This window comes from Perognathus longimembris, chromosome 7 (genome assembly GCF_023159225.1).
Source record: "Perognathus longimembris pacificus isolate PPM17 chromosome 7, ASM2315922v1, whole genome shotgun sequence".
Taxonomy (NCBI): Eukaryota; Metazoa; Chordata; class Mammalia; order Rodentia; family Heteromyidae; genus Perognathus; species Perognathus longimembris.
In genome coordinates, this window is record NC_063167.1 from 22,592,721 (window position 1) to 22,614,079 (window position 21,359).

General features: G+C 41.4%; 1 protein-coding gene across 1 annotated transcript in view; it reads right to left on the reverse strand.

Moving 5' to 3' along the window:
* Window positions 1-4,634: 4,634 nt before the first annotated feature.
* Clspn (claspin) overlaps window positions 4,635-21,359 on the reverse strand; it is a 38,151-nt gene continuing 21,426 nt past the window's right edge. Inside the window, exons 16-25 of the mRNA XM_048350873.1 lie at window positions 17,880-17,991; window positions 14,601-14,676; window positions 13,680-13,783; window positions 9,555-9,719; window positions 9,329-9,450; window positions 7,658-7,785; window positions 7,234-7,336; window positions 6,187-6,269; window positions 5,770-5,931; window positions 4,635-4,915 (exon numbers count right to left, since the gene is read on the reverse strand). Coding sequence (XP_048206830.1) covers window positions 4,805-4,915; window positions 5,770-5,931; window positions 6,187-6,269; window positions 7,234-7,336; window positions 7,658-7,785; window positions 9,329-9,450; window positions 9,555-9,719; window positions 13,680-13,783; window positions 14,601-14,676; window positions 17,880-17,991 — 1,166 coding nt within the window. The 3' untranslated portion in view covers window positions 4,635-4,804. The remainder of the gene's footprint in view (window positions 4,916-5,769; window positions 5,932-6,186; window positions 6,270-7,233; window positions 7,337-7,657; window positions 7,786-9,328; window positions 9,451-9,554; window positions 9,720-13,679; window positions 13,784-14,600; window positions 14,677-17,879; window positions 17,992-21,359) is intronic.

Sequence of the window (21,359 nt, forward strand, 5' to 3'; positions counted from 1 at the left end):
GCTGGGAATGTGGCTTAGTGGTAGAGTGCTTGCCTAGCATGCATGAAGCCCTGGGTTCGATTTCTCAGCACCATGTAAACAGAAAAAGCCAGAAGTCCTGCTATGGCTCAAGTGGTAGAGTGCTAGCCTTGAGCAAAAGCAGCACAGGAACAGTGCCCAGGCCCTGAGTTCAAGCCCCAGGACTTGCAGAATAAAACAAAAACAAGAAAGCTTCCAAGAAAAAGAGGCAGAATAGATGCTGGAGACCATAGAAAATGTTTTTGGAACTGACTACAAACTCACTCAATGCCCGTGGTCCACTTTCCTGGAGCGTGTGTACCTTGTGTGACACACACACACACACACACACACACACACACACACACACACACACACACACACACACGTGCCTTCCCTCCTGGGCTCTCAAAACCTAATTTTTCATGTTTGGAAAATACAGATGATTTTTGCCTGGGTCCATCTGGCTTTCCAAATAACCTGTCTTTTTGATAAATAACGTAAGTTAAATTAGACAAGACAAACAAAGAGAGGGGTTGAGTAGTCAGCTTTTTTCCTTCCCCCAGCCTCTAAGAAAAAGAGAAGGAGCTGAGAAACCTAACTATAGCTCATTCCCAACCCTGCCCTGGCACTTTACACCCCTTAGACTAGGTCCCATGATTCTCCAGTACAGAGTAGGTACCTGCCTCTTCACCCTCCTTAGCCATCAAAAACACCACTGTCCATCTAAATAAAAGGAAAGAATTCTGTGTCCCCCATGGCTGCCTCCAAGCACCCTTAGGCAGTAGCTACTTCAAACCCTCTCTTCCCATTATGTATCCCACCACAGGGAAGAACTGAATCAATAACCTGAAAATGAAAAACCTTTAAGGTGAGAGGAGAGAGAGGACGGAAAAAGGGAATGGGAAGGATGGCCCAAGATGATAAAACAAAGGGACAGAAAGATCTGGTACCTGGGTCTCAAGATAAAAATCTGAGGTTGACACCTGCCATGCACAAAGCCATGCCAATTTCTCCAGCTCAGTATGAGATGCCAGGTATGCCCACAGTCCTCCATTGCTATCACTGTCTTAGCACAGTGCTAGCCACTGCTGGCTGCGTGGCTGGCTGAGTATGGAACTTTGGTGAGGCTCAGTTGCAATCCTTCCTTAACAGTGGGTCAGCCTGCATTATTGCACATTTGTAGAGGCAGTTAGCCTCATTTTTTTTTCAGTACTATGTTTGCCAGGCAAGTGTTTTACCACTTGAGCCACACCCTAAGACCTTTTTTTTTTCTTTTTCTTCCAGTCCTGGGGTTTGAACTCAAGGCTGAGCACTGTCCCTGAGCTTGGTTTGCTTCAAGGCTAGCACTCTACCATTCCAGCCACATCATCACTTCCGACCTTTTTCTGTTTATGTGGTACTGAGGAATCAAACCCAGAGCTTTATACGTGTTAGGCAAGCACTCTACCACTGGGCCACATCCCCAGCCCTAGAGTTTTATTTTTCAGCTAGGGTCTTGAGCTTTTGCTGGTACAACTTCAAGTAGCTGGGATTGCAGCTTTAAAGTCTCATTTTCAGCCCCAAAGCTTCATTTTTACAGTTGAGGGTTTTTTTTTTTTGTTTTGTTTTGTTTTTTGTCAGTCCTTTGGCTTGAACTCAGGGCCTGAGCACTGTCCCTGAGCTTCCTTGCTCAAGGCTAGTACTCTACCACTGCAGCCAAAGCACCACTTCTGGCCTTTTCTGTTTATGTGGTGCTGAGGAATCGAACCCAGGGCTTCATGCATGTGAGGCAAGCACTCTACTACTAAGCCATATTCCCAGCCCCAGAAAGATTTGTTAAGCAACTGGGCTCCAAGCTTTTTACCATTAACTCTTCTTCTAGGCCTTCCAACACTTATTGAAAATTTTTTGGCGGGAAGGGGAGTTGGCTCAAAGTGGTAGAGCACTAGCCTTGAGTGACAAAGCTCAGAGTCAGTGCCCAGGCCCTGAGTTTGAGCCCCATGACTGACAAAAACAAAACTGAACTAAAGCAGGGATGGAGTAAGTAGGGCTGGGAAAGGTATGGTAAAGCATTTGCTTTGCAAGTGCAAGGGTCTGAGTTCAAATTCCAGTACTGCAAAAACAACAACAACAACAACAAAAAGCACAACAAACCAACTGTCTTCTAGCCTGACCATTAGAAATTCTCCAAGTGGGGAGAAGTTCGTAGAGAAGCAATTGATAAAATGAGGGAATCTCACAGAGATCTGAATTGGTACCATAACTCTAGAGCTTTGGTGACTATAATCTGATACTTCATAGAAGAGACTTTCATCTAGCTTGTGCTGGATTTAAACTGAAAACGAAATAAGATGAAGTGAAAAGGCCTGCTTAAGGGACTTAATAGTACATATCCCACCCCCAACTCATATACGAAGCAAGGGGATAAAAGGACTGACTCTGAACATACTCTACTTCCCAAACTGTTGGCCTACTATCCCTCCAAATAGTAATTTCCAAGCTAGCGGAGCTGAGTCCTACTAGGAACCATAACGGTAGGCCCTGGGGCTCTATAATTTCATTACAACACAACAGATGCTGATAGTTCAGTGCTTTGGACAGTGTGTGTTGGGTCAGAAGTCTTCGATCCGATCCTGTTAGCAAGGTGAGGCTTAGCTGCTTGTGGCAGCTGTACTGACACAAGGAAAAGTACCTTAGAGTTAAAGACTATTTTTCTTCCTCCAAAAAATACAGTGTTTACTGGCACCTCAAAGAGAAACCATTTGCTTCTCAGATTCTTCAGGCACTGACGATTCAATTCCAATCTTCTTCTCTATCTCGCCCCCAAAAAGGCACATGAATGTATGTGCCTGTGGGGGAAGGGCGAAGAGCTCAATGGTGGCCTGCTTGCTTAGCTTGAGCAAGAGCTTGATGCCCCGCAGCACCCCATACTCTGTCAAAGAAAAGAATGTAGAGAAGCAAAAGGATCTTCCTAGCCTTGGATACTATTTAGAGAGCTCAGAGAAAGAGGGAACAACCTTCACCCTGGATCCACAGCTAATAGGAAGTCCATGTAAAGAAAACTAAGAAGAAGAGGGCTGGGAATATGGCCTAGTGGCAAGAGCGCTTGCCTCAGATACATGAAGCCCTAGGGTCCACTCCTCAGCACCATATATATATATAGAAAAGGCCAGAAGTGGCGCTGTGGCTCAAGTTGGTAGAGTACTAGCCTTGAGCAAAAAGAAGCCAGGGACAGTGATCAAGTCCTGAGTCCAAGGCCCAGGACAGGAAGGAAGGAAGGAAGGAAGGAAGGAAGGAAGGAAGGAAGGAAGGAAGGAAGGAAGGAAAAGAAGGAAGGAAGGAAGGAAAGAAAGAAAGAAAACAGAGGGCTGGGATGTAGCTCAGTGGCAAAGCGCTTGCCTAGCAAGTGCAACGTCCTGGGTTCGATCCCCAGTACCAAAAAAGAAAACACAAAAAAATACAGTTAAAAAAAAAAAAAGAAAGAAAGAAAACAGAGAGGAAGGGCTGTACCACAGGTACCATTTATGTAAACTGTTCTCCTTACCTGCACTGAACCAAGCACTATGTCAGCACATATGGTCAAATATGTCAGCATAGTCAATCCACAGAGAAGCCAGTTCAGGGACAACTGCAGCAGCCTCTGGCTCCAGACCACAAGGCCCTTCCTGGGAAAGGGACGCCCCTCAACATCAGATAGGCATTCAAGCTGGACAGAAAAATCAGCCTTCAAGGCACTGAGATTTATTGAAAATCTACATACATATTAAAATAGCTTTATACACATTTCCTCAGTACAAGATTACAAATATACAAACAGGAGTTCTGTCAACATCAGCATCTTGAGGATTAGAAAACTTTATGTCCTAATTTATTATTTCAATTGTCCTCCCCAGCTCCCAGTGAAAAACAGAAATCTCATCAAGTTCCCCAAGTCCAAGCCTGGATAAAAGAAAAAAAAATTGGCAATCAAATATTAAAATGTCTGACTGGTCAGGGCAACATACTTAACCCAGAAGATGGAATAAATAATGGCTACGCCTCTTCCTGTTAGGGTGACAAAGGTAGGTCCTAGAATGTTTCAAATTGAGAATTTAGTCCCAGGCAAGGTTTCTGCTCCACAGATGACCTAATGTGGACAGGTACTACCCTTTATCTTCATCCCTTCACTCCAGAGTGCTAACATCTTCCTAAACTGAATGCCAGTCCAGAAAAATGTTAATCCTAATTTAAGGACTTAGAATTATTAGAAAGTCATTATCATAAAGGCAGAAAAGCTAACTAGAAATTGCAGAGTACCTTGGAAATATATACAGGAAAATGAAAGGAACAAGACTAATACAACAGCCCATTTGCTGTTCCTTAGGTCATCCATCAAAAGTCTCTCCTTCACTGAGTCGTGGTCACCATGGTATGAATCTTAGAGGTATAAAAAGGTCATTTTGGTATTGATTTTCAGTTTTCTGTAATTATTTTAATGACTTTCCTTCTTTTCATCCTCATCCTCCAAACTATTTAGATCATAAAGAGGTACCAACCCAGGAAACTGGGGAAAAAAAAAAAAACATCAAGTGCATAATGGAAGAAGTGACACTTCACTCAATTATTTCATGAACCAATACTGGCAAAACCATAGAACTGAGTGGCCAGTCTAGGAAGTAATACTAGGAAAAGAAAAAGATGCTCAGACTCATATAGTACAAAGAACTGGAGTCTCTTCATAATCTTAGTGCATTGATTATGAAGGAAGGAGATCATTGGTTCCAACCTTCAGTACCAGAAACTTCTCAAAGCAATCTGAGCAGAAATGCTGGCATTCTTGATGCTGTTAGCTTTCCAAGTACTTGAAGATGCTTTGCTTTGATCCTGAAGTGCTATCATCCGTTCTGAGGCGCTTAGGAGAAGGAGATGGCACTAATGATGGCACTCTTCTCCTCACCTAGGAGGCAGAGAGGGAGTCAGGGCCAGTTCATACAGTTAAATCATGATCAATTAACAACAATACAAACAACAACAAAACTCCCAGAATTTTTGTTGTTTTGTTTTGTTTTTTATTTTATTTTTTGCCTGTCCTGGTGCTTGAACTCAGGGCCTGGGCACTGTCCCTGGGCCTCTTTGTGCTCAAGGCTAGTGCTCTACCACTTAAGACACAGCACCACTTCCAGCTTTTTCTATTTATGTGGTACTGAGGAATCAAACCCAGGGCTTCCTGCATTTTAGGCAAGCACTCTATCACTAAGCCACATTCCTAGCCCCTTTATTATTATTTTTTTAAATGCTGGTCCTGGGACTTGAACTCAGGCGCTAGGTTCGGTCCCTGACTTTCTTTTTGCTCAAGGCTAGCACTCTACCACTGAGCCACAGCTCCACTTCCGGCTTTTTTTGGTAGTTTTAGTGGAGATAGGACTCTCCATAGACTTTTCTGCCTGAGCTGGCTTCAAGCCTTGATCATCAGATCTCAGCCTCCTGAGTAGCTAGAATTACAAGTGTGAGACACCAGTGCCTGGCCCCCTAGTTGTTGTTGTTGTTTTGCAAGTCCTGAGGCTTGAACTCAGGGCATGCACACTGTCTCTGAGCTTCTTTTGTTCAAGGCTAGCACTCATCATTTGAGCCACAGCGCCACTTCTGGCTTTTTCTGTTTATGTGGTGCTGAGGAATCAAACTCAGGGCTTCATGAATGCTAGGCAAACACTCAACCACTAAGCCACATTCCCAGCCCCCTGATTTTTTTTTTAACTAAAATAAATAAATTCTGTTTGGGGGAGGTAATGCATTATTTATCAAACTCCTTACCTGAGACTTTGATGATTCCTTTGCCGCCTCACCCTTCACAGGAGAAAGTGTATGAAAGACAAAGTTTCTTGAATTTCGAGGAGCACTGGGATTGAGGTCAGAGAGGGCAGCTAGTTTCTGAAGCACAGCTTTGGGCTGGTTTAGCAGTGAGCCTGTTTTTGGCTGAGGAAAGAAGAATCATTAGTATTGAATCGCAAGTGCCAAGCAGAGAATAAAAAGTTGGTCCTTCTTTTTTCCTTTGGGTATTGAGGGGACATATTGCAACAGTACTCAAGTAGAAAAGAAATGGCATCTTTGACACCTCCTTCCATTTTCTGTGGGCACTACCCTCTCCTAATGACAGAGATGAATCCCTTAGCTTGACCTGGACCTTACTCTTGGCCATGAAGTCAAAGTAATGTGGTCACAGCTACTAACCTGATGAGCATGTCCTGGTCTGATGGCTTCAAAAGGATTACTGGGAAGAGACTTTGATTCCTGAATAACCACAGGCCGGTTGGCTGGAAAGAAAAGACAGAGAAGGCTGTTCTGGGCAAATATGGGTAGAATTAATTTCATATTTAAACAGCTAAGAAACCCTGGAATAAAATCAGTAACTAAAGCCACAAGAATTTATTTTATAATGGCCTCTTTGCAACTACAGTGTCTTTCATAATCAATGCATTAAGATTATGAAGAGGCTCCAGTTCTTTCCACTATATGGATCTGAACATCACTTTGCTTTCCTAGTATTATTTCCTAGGTTGGCCACTAATCTCAGTTCTGTGGTGTTTCCATAATTGGCTTATAGACCACTCAAGTAAAATGTTGCTTTGTTCATTAAACTTTTTTTTTTTTTCTTCAGTCATGGAGCTTGAATTCAGGGCTTGGGCTGATGGAGAGCTCTTTTGCTCAAGGATAGCACTTTACTACTTTCAGCCACAACTTCACTTCTGGTTTTCTGGTAGTTTATTGGAGATGAGAGTCTAGACTTTCCTGCCCATGCTGGCTTTGAACCCTAATCCTCATATGTCAGTCTCCTAAGTAGCTAGGTTTACAGTCATGAGCCTCTCAACACCTGGCTCCATTAAAACATTTGCTATATTTTCCCAAGCAAAGAGACAACTATGTTGAATTTAATCATTAACAAGAATAGTTTCAGAGTGTGGAGTAGTGTTTATGAGATTCATTTCTGGAGATAAGTATACCTAGGCTCAAATCCAGCTCTCCATAGTTCCGGCCAACCAAATAGAGAAACAAGACTTCACTACTATTGAGTTTGAATAGAAAGCAAAACAAGCTACATATAACCACTTGCTCCATATTTTAAGATTTAAGTTCACTGTCTCTCCTCACCTCTGTGGGGTCTCTTTAAGATAGTATTAGACAATGCTTATGTTGAAACAGCCCCTAAAGTTAGTCACAGCCAAGGCTCCAACACTAATAATCTAAACAACCAGACTCTGAAAAGAAACAAGAACTCACCATTCTTCTGGAGTGCTTTGGCAGTGACTTTCCTGGCTAGCATCATAAATTGACTGTCTTCCCCAATTTCTTCTTCTTCAGTTATAATTTTCCCCTGTTGAGCCTGAAAATAAAAATCATAGAGCATCAACTGAAAATTCTGTACCGTAAACTGTTAACACAATCTGGGTTGTGAAGTTACTTATGGGTATATTGTTTATTGGGCTTTTTACAACTTTGCTATTTTGTAAGGGAAAAAAAAGATTTTGGGCAAACACTAAATATCCATGGCAATCCCAAAGCAAAAAAGCAAAGTCAATAATGAAAAGGGTTAGTAATATTCTGCCTAAGATTTTGAAACTCTCATTATAAGATAGTTGACTGGCACCTCTCATCTTCAGTAACTGGGGTCTCAGAACAGGCAATTCTCTAAAAGACTTTCTACCTGGTCCCGAAGCCACTGCTCTCTTTCAATCCGCTCTTTCCTCCATCTGGCTTCTGTCTCATCAAGCTGTTCTTCAATCTGGTCATCATCAGAGTCTCTGTGGAACAAGTCCATCTGAGAAGCATCATCTAAAGTCAAGAAAGACAAAGTTTTGGTATTCTACAGTCTCACAGAAGAGGGTGATCAGACAGATACAAAATAATTTATTATACATCGACACATTTCCATTCTATTCCCATGCACTAACAGATATGCACTAACTAATAGTGGTTACAGTGAGGTCCTCCACAGTACTTCTTTTTCTTTCTTTCCTTCTTTTTTTTTTTTGCCAGTCCTGGGGCTTGAACTCAGGGCCTGAGCACTGTCCCTGGCTTTGTTCACAGTGAGCACTCTACCACTTGAGCCACAGCGCTACTTCTGGCCGTTTTATATATATGTGGTGATGAGGAATCAAACCCAGGGTTTCAAATATACAAGGCAAGCACTCTACCACTAGGCCATATTCCCAGCCCCTTGTTTTCTTTTTTGACTGCCCTTTATTATCTTAAACTGGACAATATGTACAATGGAACCATTTGTTTCTGAAAGCAGCAATCAAGATACATACATATTTGGGGCTGGGAATATGGCCTAGTGGCAAGAGAGCTTGCCTCCTACACATGAAGCTCTTGGTTCGATTCCCCAGCACCACATATATGGAAAACGGCCAGAAGGGGCGCTGTGGCTCAGGTGGCAGAGTGCTAGCCTTGAGCGGGAAGAAGCCAGGGACAGTGCTCAGGCCCTGAATCCAAGGCCCAGGACTGGCCAAAAAAAAAAAACACCAAGATACATATATATATATGTATATATATATATATATATATGTATATGTATATGTTTAATTTTATGACTTAGAAGTATTTTGGGTTGGGTTCTATTTTTTGTTTTTCCCTTTTTTTAATTACTGACAAGATGATATACAGAGGAGTTACAGTTACATACTTAAGGTAGTGAGTACATTTCTTGTCATACTTGTTACCCCTTTCCTCATTTTTCTCCCACCTTCCCCCTAACCCTTTTCTGTTTCCACCCCCTCCCCACCCTGCTTTCATCTTTTTTTTTTAAATTGAAATTGTTTTGTTTATTTGTTTAGTTTTTGTTGCCAGTCCTGGGGCATGGACTCAGGGCCTGAGCACTGTCCCTGGCTTCTTTTTGCTCAAGGCTAGCACTCTACCTCTTAAGCCACAGCGCCTCTTCTGGCTTTTTTTTTCTCTATATATGTGGTGCTGAAGAATCGAACCCAGGGCTTCATGTATACAAGGCGAGCACTTTATCACTAGGCCATATTCTCAGCCCCATTTTTTTTTTTAACCTTCTCAATGATGGACATCGTCATTCTAATCCACAAAGCTTATGAACTCTATGAACAACAACAATAAGACAATTTCTTCCAGGTCAGGTGATATGTACATTTCTTTCCTTTTGATTAGTATATTCTGTTCCCTCTTTTTTTCTCATTTCTTCCCTCCCCCCACTGCCCTTGAGTTGCTTAGTTTGCTTTCATCAATGTCCATTGCAGCTGTTGGGCCCTCTCTACTGTATTTTTTTTCCCACCCACTTTCCACTCATTCTGTGCTTTCCTCCCATCTTCCCTCAGATGTGCACATGTATACACCATATGGGAGAAGATACCTATGTTTTTCCATCGGAATTTCCTCATCCGCCCAGGACCATCGCTGTGCAGGTCCCCATCAGCAAGGTACCTCTCTTGATATAAACGTAGTTGACGCTTATCATCATCCAACATGGTCTTCCTACAAGAGAAATAAAGTGCTCAAAACTAGGAACATTCTGGCAGGGTACAGGCCCTGGCTTAACAGGCAGCATATTGCTTAGAAGGATTTGCTGGGATACAAACATGTGTATTTTCTTGATTTGACTCTGTAGTTCCTCATCAGATGGAAGTACTTCGTCATTTATATCCTCTTCATATTCATCAATGTCTTGTCCATCATACTCGTCTTCACTTCCCACATCACTTCCTGATACCTCTGCCTCATCCTCAAGGTATTTCTGCAATCTCCTAGAAAACAATTTTGAAGAACAGAAGCTATGACAGTGGATACAATGAGAAAAAACAATGTGGAGATACTTATAATAATGATAATATAGATGGGCACCAGCTAGCTACTCAGGAGGCTGAGACCTAGAGAACTGTGGTTCAAAAACCAGCTTGGGCAGAAAAATTGGTGAGACCTTATCTCCAATTAACCAGCAAAATGCAGGGCTGGAGATGTGGTTCAAGAACAAGGAAGCCAATGAAGTGTGAGGCTCTAAATTCAAACCTTGCTACTGGCAAGACAAAACAAAAACCAGACATGATAATTCACAAATTACTGTTTAGAACAATACATTTTGATAAAAACGAAAGTACTGTTTTTGATAACATTTAAAAGCTGATCACTTAATATACACTATGTATTAATAGTGGCTTTTACAACCATTACCACTTATCTTAGAAGTGGGTACTGATGGGGGCTGAGAAGATGGCCTAGTGGCAAGAGCGCTTGCCTCATATACATGAAGCCCTGGGTTCCATTCCTCAGCACCACATATATAGAAAATGGGCAGAAGTGGCACTGTGGCTCAAGAGGCAGAGTGCTAGCCTTGAGCAAAAAGAAGCCAGGGACAGTGCTCAGGCCCAAGCCCCAAGACTGGCAAAAAACAAACCAACAAACAAACAAACAAAAAGTGGTACTGTTATTTCCTTCACCTTATAATAAAAAATATATCCAGGATGTGAGACTAGAAGCAGTGACACCAGAAATGACATTGGTCCTGGGGGGGAACTAGAGATATTTCATATAGAAATCAGAGATTAAACTATTTACCGAAAGTCACATAGTTCGGGGTAGCAGAACCTTGATTCAGTCTAGACTGGGTAATCCCAAAGCTAGAGAATTCATTTCCTCCTACAAATTTGGGTGTATCTCCTGAAAAGTTCAAACTAGTTTGTTCTACATTTAAGTACACCAGTTTGTGGGAGACAGTGTGGCATAGCAGTGGCATACACTGGGATCCTTTTACAGCTTTATCAAATCTTGATGAAGTACTGCAGACAATACTGAAGGTCTGGGAATCAAAGCCGATACTAAGCATTTTTTCAGAAATCAGCTACCCTTGACAAATAGTCTGCTATACTCCCAAGTTCAAGCTCTAGTTATCTATGGTCAGAAAAGGCAAAAGTGGACAAGTGCATCAAAAAAATGTAGTACATATGTATATACAATGGAATTTTACTCATCCATTAGAAAGATTAATATTATGTCATTTGCAGCAAAATGGATAGGCCTAGAACAAATCAGGTTAATTGCAGTAAGCCAGGCTCAGAGAGACAAATGTTTTTCTTTCAGATGTGGAAGCTAGATGTAAAATACAACTAGGCATGATAAGGTACACAGGCCTCAATGTATTAAAATACAAACAAACTGACTAAATAAAGGAGAGTATACTTAGGTGAAGAATCCAAAGGCATAACTCATCTGAACAACTATTGTTTATCAAAATGAAAACCACAAGTAGAAATATATGTTGGGTTTTTTTGGGAGGAGGGGGCAGAGGAAAAGGAGGGGCACAGAAAATGGAGTGGTAAGCAAATTCAGTCATTGTATTCAATGTACACTACATAAAAAATGAACCGTGTGGGCTGGGAATATGGCCTAGTGGCAAGAGTGCTTGCTTCGTATACATGAAGCCCTGGGTTTGATTCCCAAGTATCACACGTATAGAAAATGGCCAGAAGTGGCGCTGTAGCTCAAGTGGCAGAGTGCTATCCTTGAGCAAAAGGAAGCCAGGGACAGCGCTCAGGCCCTGAGTCCAAGGGCCAGGACTGGGGGAAAAAAAAAAAAAAATGAACTGTGTAAATTGTGAGTAGGGACCAGAGGGAGGAAATGGGGAAGAATAAAGTGATGACACTGTCCAAGAAACACTGTAATCATAACCTGACTAATAGAATTATAACCTGTTTGTACAGCTACTTAACAACAACAAAAAGAAGAAAAAAATTGTCCACAAAAATAAACAATAAATTTTAAAATACTGGAAAAAAAGGAAATAAAAAAAGCAGAAGTTTGGTGGCTCTGAAGGCTGACTTTTATCAAAGCCTTAAGCTATGTGTTTTTTAAATAAAGATTTCTATAGTACTTTAAATACAGTATTCCACTAAATCCTAGGGTTCCTGGGGAATTCAGGAGCTATTGATCCTAACTTCCCCAATCTTCCTCCACTATCCTCTATGAGCAGTTCAACTTTTAGCTGTTATTCTTTATAAGACTCATTTCAACAAAGAGCTCTGCAGTTAAATAACATTTAAGAAACCATTGCCTTGGGGTGGGGGGGGAGAAATCTATGGATAACCTAAAGCTGTATGAAATAGTTAATTTGACAGGTGACAAATTGGAACCCTAAATGGATCTTAGTAGAATGGCATGAAAGGCTAAAAGTAATAAAATGAATCTAATAGGGATCAATATGATGTGCTGTATGTGAATTTGAAGTATCACTCACACAAGGTGTATTACTGGATACTTATTAAAATTATGTTTGTGATGGTACAATGGTACAACTCCTTAGAACTTATGATCTAATAAAATGAATACCAAGAAGCTGGTACTTGGGGCTGGGGATATAGCCTAGTGGCAAGAGTGCCTGCCTCGGATACACGAGGCCCTAGGTTCGATTCCCCAGCACCACATATACAGAAAAAACGGCCAGAAGCAGCGCTGTGGCTCAAGTGGCAGAGTGCTAGCCTTGAGCGGGAAGAAGCCAGGGACAGTGCTCAGGCCCTGAGTCCAAGGCCCAGGACTGGCCAAAAAAAAAAAGAAGCTGGTACTTGGGGCTGGGGATATAGCCTAGTGGCAAGAGTGCCTGCCTCGGATACACGAGGCCCTAGGTTCGATTCCCCAGCACCACATATACAGAAAACGGCCAGAAGCGGCGCTGTGGCTCAAGTGGTGGAGTGCTAGCCTTGAGCGGGAAGAAGCCAGGGACAGTGCTCAGGCCCTGAGTCCAAGGCCCAGGACTGGCCAAAAAAAAAAAAAAAAAAGAAGCTGGTACTTGAGGTGTGTGTTGGGGGGATGGGAGAATCAAAAGGAGAAGGGAGTAGATGAATGAAGAGAGGACTGTGGGGGAATAATGAAGTTATAATATTCAATGTATACCCTATGAAACTAGGAAAGTTTGAGGGGATGGGTAGGGTTGGGAGGGATAGGGGAGAATGATGAAAGGGGTGATATTGTTGAAGATGCACTATACTCACTGTAACCCCTTTGTACAATTACTTAAAGATAATAAAAATATAATTTAAGAAGAAACAAAAATGACGGGGAAAAGTCATTCTTTAATATTAAAAATAAGGGCAACAAAATCAATGTGAATTATAATTAAATAATACCATAATAAATTATGTTTGTAAAACTCTGTAACATCAAAGGAAAATATGAATATGCTAAGTGAGGGAAAAAGGGAGATGCCAATTACACATACAAAAAAATCATACATATTTCAACTATGTATATAGTACATGAGGAAAGCAACATCACTAGAAATGTCGTTAGCTCAGTAAGACATTAAAGATATTTTTAAAAGACATGACTTCTGGAAGATATGACTATCTTTGAATACTAAGGATTTTGTTTAATCTTTTTTTGTGTGTGTTGCTGTTCCAGGGGCTTGAACTTGAGATCTGGGCACTGTCCCTGAGCTTTCTTACTCAAGGCTAATGCTCTGCCACTTGAGCCACAACTCCACTTCCAACTTTTCTGGTGGTTAATTGAAGATAAAAGTCTCACAGGTTTTTCTACTCAGGTGGCTTCAAACAGTGATCCTCAGATCTCAGCCTCCTGAGTATCTAGGATTACAGGAGTGAGCCACTACCCCATCCCCTTGTTATTTTTTTAACCAGCGAATTTAGGTTAAAAAATAGCAAGCTACTATCATTAGGAAGATTTTCTAGCAGTCAAGGAATGGATATAAAAACACCTACATTTTCCTTTTCAACCTTTCAGATTGCTTTAGGAGCTCTTCTTCATCATCCTCTTCATGGTCTTCCAATGCCATATTTTCATTACCAGAGTCACTGTGTTCATCCTGCAAAACCATAGTATCACACTTAGACTTAAGTAGAATAAAATATGCCCTCAATTCAAACAGTATTTATTTCTTTTCTTTTTAATTTTGTGAGGCCCAAACTCAAACTCAGTTCCTGACACTATTGTTCATTTGGCTGGCACCACCCCAGGGGTTAAGCCTCACCTCCAACCCCTCAAACAGCATTTGTAAGAGGCTAATACTCCCATGTCTTAGTCAAATGAAAGACCAATTTGTTTTGGTTTTATTTTTTCAATGTTTGCTTTTTTTTTTTTTTTTTTTTGCCAGTGCCTGGGGCTTGGACTCAGGGCCTGAGCACTGTCCCTGGCTTCTTTTGCTCAAGGCTAGCACTCTGCCACTTGAGCCACAGCACCACTTCTGGCCATTTTCTGTACATGTGGTGCTGGGGAATTGAACCCAGGGCTTCATGTATAGGTGGCAAGCACTCTTGACACTAGGCCATGTCCCCAGCCCCAGTTTTCACTTTTTTGAGACAGGGTCTCATTAAGGAGCCCAGACTGCATTCAAACTTGCGATCTTCCTGTTTCAGCCTTCAGAGAACTGAGATTATAGATTTATAGTAACACACTCAGTTATTTTTTCCTGTACTAGGAGCTGAAGATATAGCTCAGTGGTACAGTGCTTGCCTAGGATGCATGAAATCCTGGGTTCACTAGCCTTTAGAAACTTCTGCCCACATGTCTCATTATACACTATTACTTGTGATAAAATGCCAAACAGAATTCTTAAGAACTCAAACAAGAAAAAGAGCCTGAGAGCAGTAATACAGAGTTCAGTTATATTCCCTCATACTTACCTCATCACTATCAAACTCACTATCATTTGGGACCAGCCGAAAGTCTCCAATTTCCTCCTCTTCACCTTCTTCCTCCCTACAATACAAATCAATGAATCAATAAATAAGTTGTTGAAAGCAACTTGCAAGCATCTGGCTAATTTTAAAATGTACAGCACTTTATTAATATCAATACTCTCTTTAAGAAACAAAAGATAACAATATTTTACCTATTTAAATTTGTTTTAGTGCTGGGAATATAGCCTAGTGGTAGAGTGTTTGCCTCATAAACATAAAGCCCTGGGTTCAATTCCTCAGCACCACATATATAGAAAAAGCTAGAAGGGGTGCTGTGACTCAAGTGGTAGAGGGCCAGCCTTGAGCAAAAAGAAGCCAGGGACAGTGCTCAGGCCTTGAGTTCAAGCCCCAGGACTGGTACACAAAAAAAGTATTCCTGGGCCTTGGACTCAGGGCCTGAGCACTGTCCCTGGCTTCTTTTTGCTCAAGGCTATCACTCTGCCACTTGAGCCACAGCGCCACTTCTGGCCATTTGCTGTATATGTGGTACTGGGGAATCGAACCCAGGGCCTCCTGTATACGAGGCGAGCTCTCTTGCCACTAGGCCATATCCCCAGCCCCACCATAACTGTTTTTAAGTATATAGTTCAGTGTAAATTTAACACTGTTGTATAAGCAACCTCTACAACTCTCTCCATCTTATAAAACTAAAAGTCTATATCCATCAAACCACCATCCCCTCCTTTGCCTCCTCCTGCTTTTTCTTCATAGTACTGGGATAAACTCAAGCCAGGGCCTTGTATTTGTTAGGTAGGTACTCTACCATTTGAGCCATATCCCCAGCTCTTTTTGCTTGAGCCAGCATGGACCTCAAGTCTATTTGTTTTCCAGGAAATTGAGCTGACAGGCCACATCCAGCTTTTTATGGTAGAAATGAGATCTCTCAAATTTTTGCCTTGGCTGTCCTTGAACTTCAGTCTTCCTGATCTCAGCCTCCCCAGTAGCTAGGATTACAGGCATGAGCATCATGCCTGGCTATATTCTACTTTCAACGTGTATGAATTTTACTATTCAAAAACATCATATGAGGGGCTGGGGATATAGCCTAGTGGCAAGAGTGCCTGCCTCGGATACACGAGGCCCTAGGTTCGATTCCCCAGCACCACATATGCAGAAAACGGCCAGAAGCGGCGCTGTGGCTCAAGTGGCAGAGTGCTAGCCTTGAGCGGGAAGAAGCCAGGGACAGTGCTCAGGCCCTGAGTCCAAGGCCCAGGACTGGCAAAAAACAAACAAACAAAAAAAAATCATATGAAGGGGACTCATACAGTCTTTGTCTCTTTGTGCTGGCTTCTTATTCTCATAAATAATAACATCTTCAAGCTTCATTCATATTGTGGTATGTGTCAGAATTTCTTTCCTTTAGGTTCCTTTAGGTCCAGGATTTGCAATCCCAGCACTCAAGAAGCTGAGGCAGGTGGCTCTTGTATGAGGGTAGCTTGAACCACATAGCAAGAGCATGACTCACACAGACAGAAAAGAATGTCCTTTCTTAAAAAGTTAATTATGCCATTGTATGAATATACTACATTTTGTTTATGTACCTGTCAACCAATTGTTGGGTTTCTTTCACATTTTGGCTATTGTGAAGAATGCACTGAACATATACAAAAATCTGTTTGAGTCTTTATTTACACTTATTTTGAGTTTATACTAAAAAATAAGATCGTTGGATTGCTGGCTCAGATGGTAATCTAAAAAATAGCCTAGATAACTTATTTTGTCATCTCTCTTTTTTTTTTTGGCCAGTCCTGGGGCTTGGACTCTGGGCCTGAGCACTGTCCCTGGCTTCTTTCTGCTCAAGGCTAGCACTCTGCCACTTGAGCCACAGCGCCACTTCTGGCCATTTTCTGTATATGTGGTGCTGGGGAATCGAACCCAGGGCCTCATGTATGAGGCAGGCACTCTTGCCACTAGGCCATATCCCCAGCCCCTTATTTTGTCATCTCTTATGCTACAAATCCATTGGCAATTGGTTCCAGTAGCTCAGGCTCTTTTTCATTGGTTGTCACAAAGTGTAGTTCTCTGGGTGGAACAGGCTAGCTCTTCAGGTCAACCTTTCTCTTGGGCTTTTTAAATCTTTCTGATTGCTTTCCTTCACATATTTCAAAACTTAGAGTGCTTAGTATTCTCAAATACTCTCTTGGTAAGAATCTGCCTTGAACGTTTTTACAATAATGCCTACAACATTTTAGGTAACACATAACATTCTACTGGTTTGCCACAGTAACATTTGTGAAGCATTTCTTTTTGAACATCTAATCTCCTAATATCTACAATACCACCCTTTTTGTAGATTTGCATATATGTGACCAACAGGACAACTCCATGTTTTCTAAGACCATTAGAATAATTATCAGGTGCCTCTCTTCCTCTTTATGTTCAACATTTTGACAAATTACTCAAAAAAAAAAAAAAGAAAAGAAAAGGAAAAAAAGGTACTTTGGACCGAAAAGAAGTGATGATTCTATTTTAAATTTTTGGGAAACTCTCATACTGTTATCTACTTTTTATCCTCACCAACTATACGTAAGGTTTCTAATTTCTCACACCTTCATCAACACATTTATTTTTAACTTTTAAAAAATTTATTTACTTGTCCTATTTTTTTTTCAGAGCTGAATACCAAACTTACCAAAGGGTGCTGTTCCACTGAGGTAAATCCCCAACCCCTGTTATTTATTTTTATCACAGTGCTCCTGATTCGAGGCAGTATATCATTGTGGTTCTAATCTGCATTCTCATCATGATTAGTGATAATAAGTATTCTTTATGTGTTTATTTCTTGCTCCTCCTACTTTTTGTCAGTTATGGAGCTTGAACTCAGGGTCTGGGTACCATTCCTGAGCTTTTGTGCTCAAGGCTAGCACTCTACCACTTTGAGCAACAGTGCTACCTTCTGGTTTTCTGGTGGTTAATTGGAGATGAGAGTCTCAGAGACTTTAATGCCTAGGCTGGCTTTGGACCTCCATCCTCAAATCTGTCTTCTGAGTAGCTAGGGTTACAGGTGTGAGCCACCAGTGCCCGGCCTTCTTGTTCCCTTATTAAAAAGCTGTTCTTCATTAAAGTATTATTTCTCTACTATACAAACATGAGAATCAAATACACTAGGCAAAATCTCTGACGAAATGTTAACCCTTCAGGATGATCAGTCATTGTTTCACCCACAGAACCTGATCCTGAAAGAGCAAATTCCCAAGTTCTCATCAGTCTCTTAAGACTCACCTGTCTGTTGGGAAAGATCCTGAGCAAAGAGCAAGTGCTTCTTCCATTGGATCACCAATGCTATTTTCCTTCTCCTGCTTACTCAGTTCTGATGAAGCCATGGGGGAGTTATCTATATCAACAAGCAAAAGATTCATCACTGAGGAATAACAACTTTATCCTCTCTTCCCAGCCATCTAAAGATACCCAGCGGGCTGGGAATATGGCCTAGTGGCAAGAGTGCTTGCCTCGTATACATGAAGCCCTGGGTTCAATTCCCCAGCACCACATATATAGGAAACGGCCAGAAGTGGCACTGTGGCTCAAGTGGCAGAGTGCTATCCTTGAGCAAAAAAAGAAGCCAGGGATAGTAAGTACTCAGGCTCTGAGTCCAAGGCCCAGGACTGGCAAAAAAAAAAAAAAAAGATACCCAGCTTAGTAGCATTCTACCATAAGCTTGTCAAAACTCACCACCTAATCAAGAACCTCCCAACAAAGAAAAGCCCAGGCCCAGATGGATTCACCAACGAATTCTACAAAACCTTTAGTGAGGAGCTAATACCAATACTCCTCAAACTCTCCCGTGAAATAGAAAAAAAGAGGGAGAAATCCCAAACTCATTCTACAAGGCTAATATCATACTCATTCCCAAAACCAGGCAAAGACCCAACAAAAAAAGAGAACTACAAACCAATATCACTAATGAACACAGATGCAACGCTCCTTAATAAAATATTAGCTAACAGGATCCAGAAACTGATCAAGAAAATCATACATCATGACCAAGTAGGCTTCATCCCACAGTCACAAAAATGGTTCAACATCCGTAAATCAATCAACGTAATTCACCACATAAACAGATCTAAAATTAAGAATTACATTGTTATTTCAGTTGATGCCCAAAAAGCCTTTGACAAAATACAACATCCATACCTATTAAAAGCTTTGGAGAGAACAGGAATAGATGGAACATTCCTCAAAACAATAAAAGCCATATACAACAGACCAACTGCTAATATCATATTAAATGGAGAGAAACTTAAATCATTCCCCCTAAACTCAGGAACAAGACAAGGATGCCCACTCTCCCCACTTCTTTTCAACATAGTGCTGGAATCCCTAGCCATAGCAATAAGGCAAGAGGAGGACATCAAAGGGATCCACATCGGCAAGGAAGAAATAAAGTTATCCCTATTCGCAGATGACATGATCTTATATCTCAAGGACCCAAAAAACTCAGTACCCAAACTCCTACATCTAATAAACCAATTTGGCAAAGTAGCAGGATACAAAATCAATCCACAAAAGTCAGCAGCTTTTCTGTACACCAGCAATATACAAACAGAAAAGGAAATTATGGAAACAATTCCATTTACAGTAGCCAAAAAAAGAATAAAGTACCTAGGGATCAACTTAACCAAGGACGTGATGGACCTATTTAATGAAAACTATAAAAATCTAATAAGGGAAATCAAAGAAGACACAAGGAGATGGAAAGACCTCCCACGCTCATGGGTAGGCAGAATCAATATAGTGAAAATGGCCATATTGCCCAAATTGTTATACAAATTCAATGCAATCACTATCAAAATCCCAGCCACATTCTTCACTGAAATAGAGAAACCAATCCATAAATTCATATGGAACAGCAAAAAACCTAGAATAGCCAAAGCAATTCTAGGCAAAAAAAGCAGTGCAGGAGGTATCACAATACCAGACTTCAAGCTCTACTATAGGGCCATCATAACAAAAACAGCCTGGTATTGGTATAAAAACAGACCGGAAGACCAATGGGTTAGAATTGAAGATCCAGAAATAAAACCGTACTCTTACAGCCAGCTGATATTCGACAAAGGAGCTAAAGACATACAATGGAATAAACATAGCCTCTTCAACTACTGGTACTGGGAGAACTGGGCAGCCATATGCAGAAAACTCAAAGTAGACCCAAGCCTATCACCATGCACCAAGATCAACTCAAAATGGATCAAGGACCTCAATATCAGACCTGAATCCTTGAAACTACTGAAGGATAGAGTAGGAAAGACGCTAGAACTTATAGGCACAGTAAGGAACTTCCTGAATAGAGTCCCAGGGGCACAACAAATAGGGGAAAGACTCGACAAATGGGACTACTACAAATTAAAAAGTTTCTGCACAGCTAAGGACATAGCCATCAAACTAGAAAGACAGCCAACGATATGGGAAAGGATATTTACCAGCACAGCAACAGACAAAGGCCTGATATCTGTCATCTACAGAGAACTCAAAAAACTAAGCCCCTCCAAGCCCAATAAACCAATTAGGAAATGGGCAAAGGAGCTAAAGAGAGACTTCACAAGAGAAGAGATAAAAATGGCAAAGAAACACATGAGGAAATGTTCAACATCCCTGGTAGTAAAGGAAATGCAAATAAAAACAACCCTGAGATACCACCTCACCCCAGTTAGAATGGCCTATACTCTGAACTCAGGCAACAACAAATGCTGGAGTGGGTGCGGGGAAAGAGGAACCCTTCTCCCTTGTTGGTGGGAGTGCAAATTAGTACAACCACTTAGGAGAACAGTATGGAGGTTTCTCAAAAAGCTCAATATAGACCTACCCTATGACCCAGCCATACCACTCCTAGGCATCTATCCTAAACAGCAAACCCCAAGATATCAAAAAGACATTTGTACTTCCATGTTTATCGCGGCACAATTCACAATAGCCAAAATATGGAAACAACCCAGATGCCCCTCCACAGACGAATGGATCCAAAAAATATAGTACTTATACACAATGGAATACTACATAGCAATTAGGAATGGTGAAATATTGTTATTCGCAGGGAACTGGTCAGACCTCAAACAAATAATGTTGAGCGAGACAAGCCTAGAACACAGAAAACAAAGGGGCATGATCTCCCTGATATATGACTGTTAAGAAAGGGAGACGGAGGGCTGGGGATATGGCCTAGTGGCAAGAGTGCTTGCCTCGTATACATGAGGCCCTGGGTTCAATTCCCCAACACCAAGTATACAGAAAATGGCCAGAAGGCGCGCTGTGGCTCAAGTGGCAGAGTGCTAGCCTTGAGCAAAAAGAAGCCAGGGACAGTGCTCAGGCCCTGAGTCCAAGCCCCAGGACTGGCCAAAAAAAAAAAAAAAAGAGAAAGAAAGGGAGACGGAGAGACAGTAGAGACAAAGTCTGTGAAACCAAAAACTGACACCCAACAGTATGTAACTAAAACCAAACAATTACTCAACATATAAAGGTCAAAAATTGACCTCTCAGGGGAATACAATAGCTCAAAAGCTATGTATGTACGTTCATATAAGACTACTGTCGACATATTGTCTAATATCGACATTACATTTAAAGCCCTAGGCGAACTTTCTTGGGCATGGTCACGTGGCTACTGTATATATTCTTGATACATTGTATATTGTATATATGTCTACCTGACCTAGAGAAGGGATAGAAAAGATATCACAAGATATCACAAGAAATGTGCACACTGCC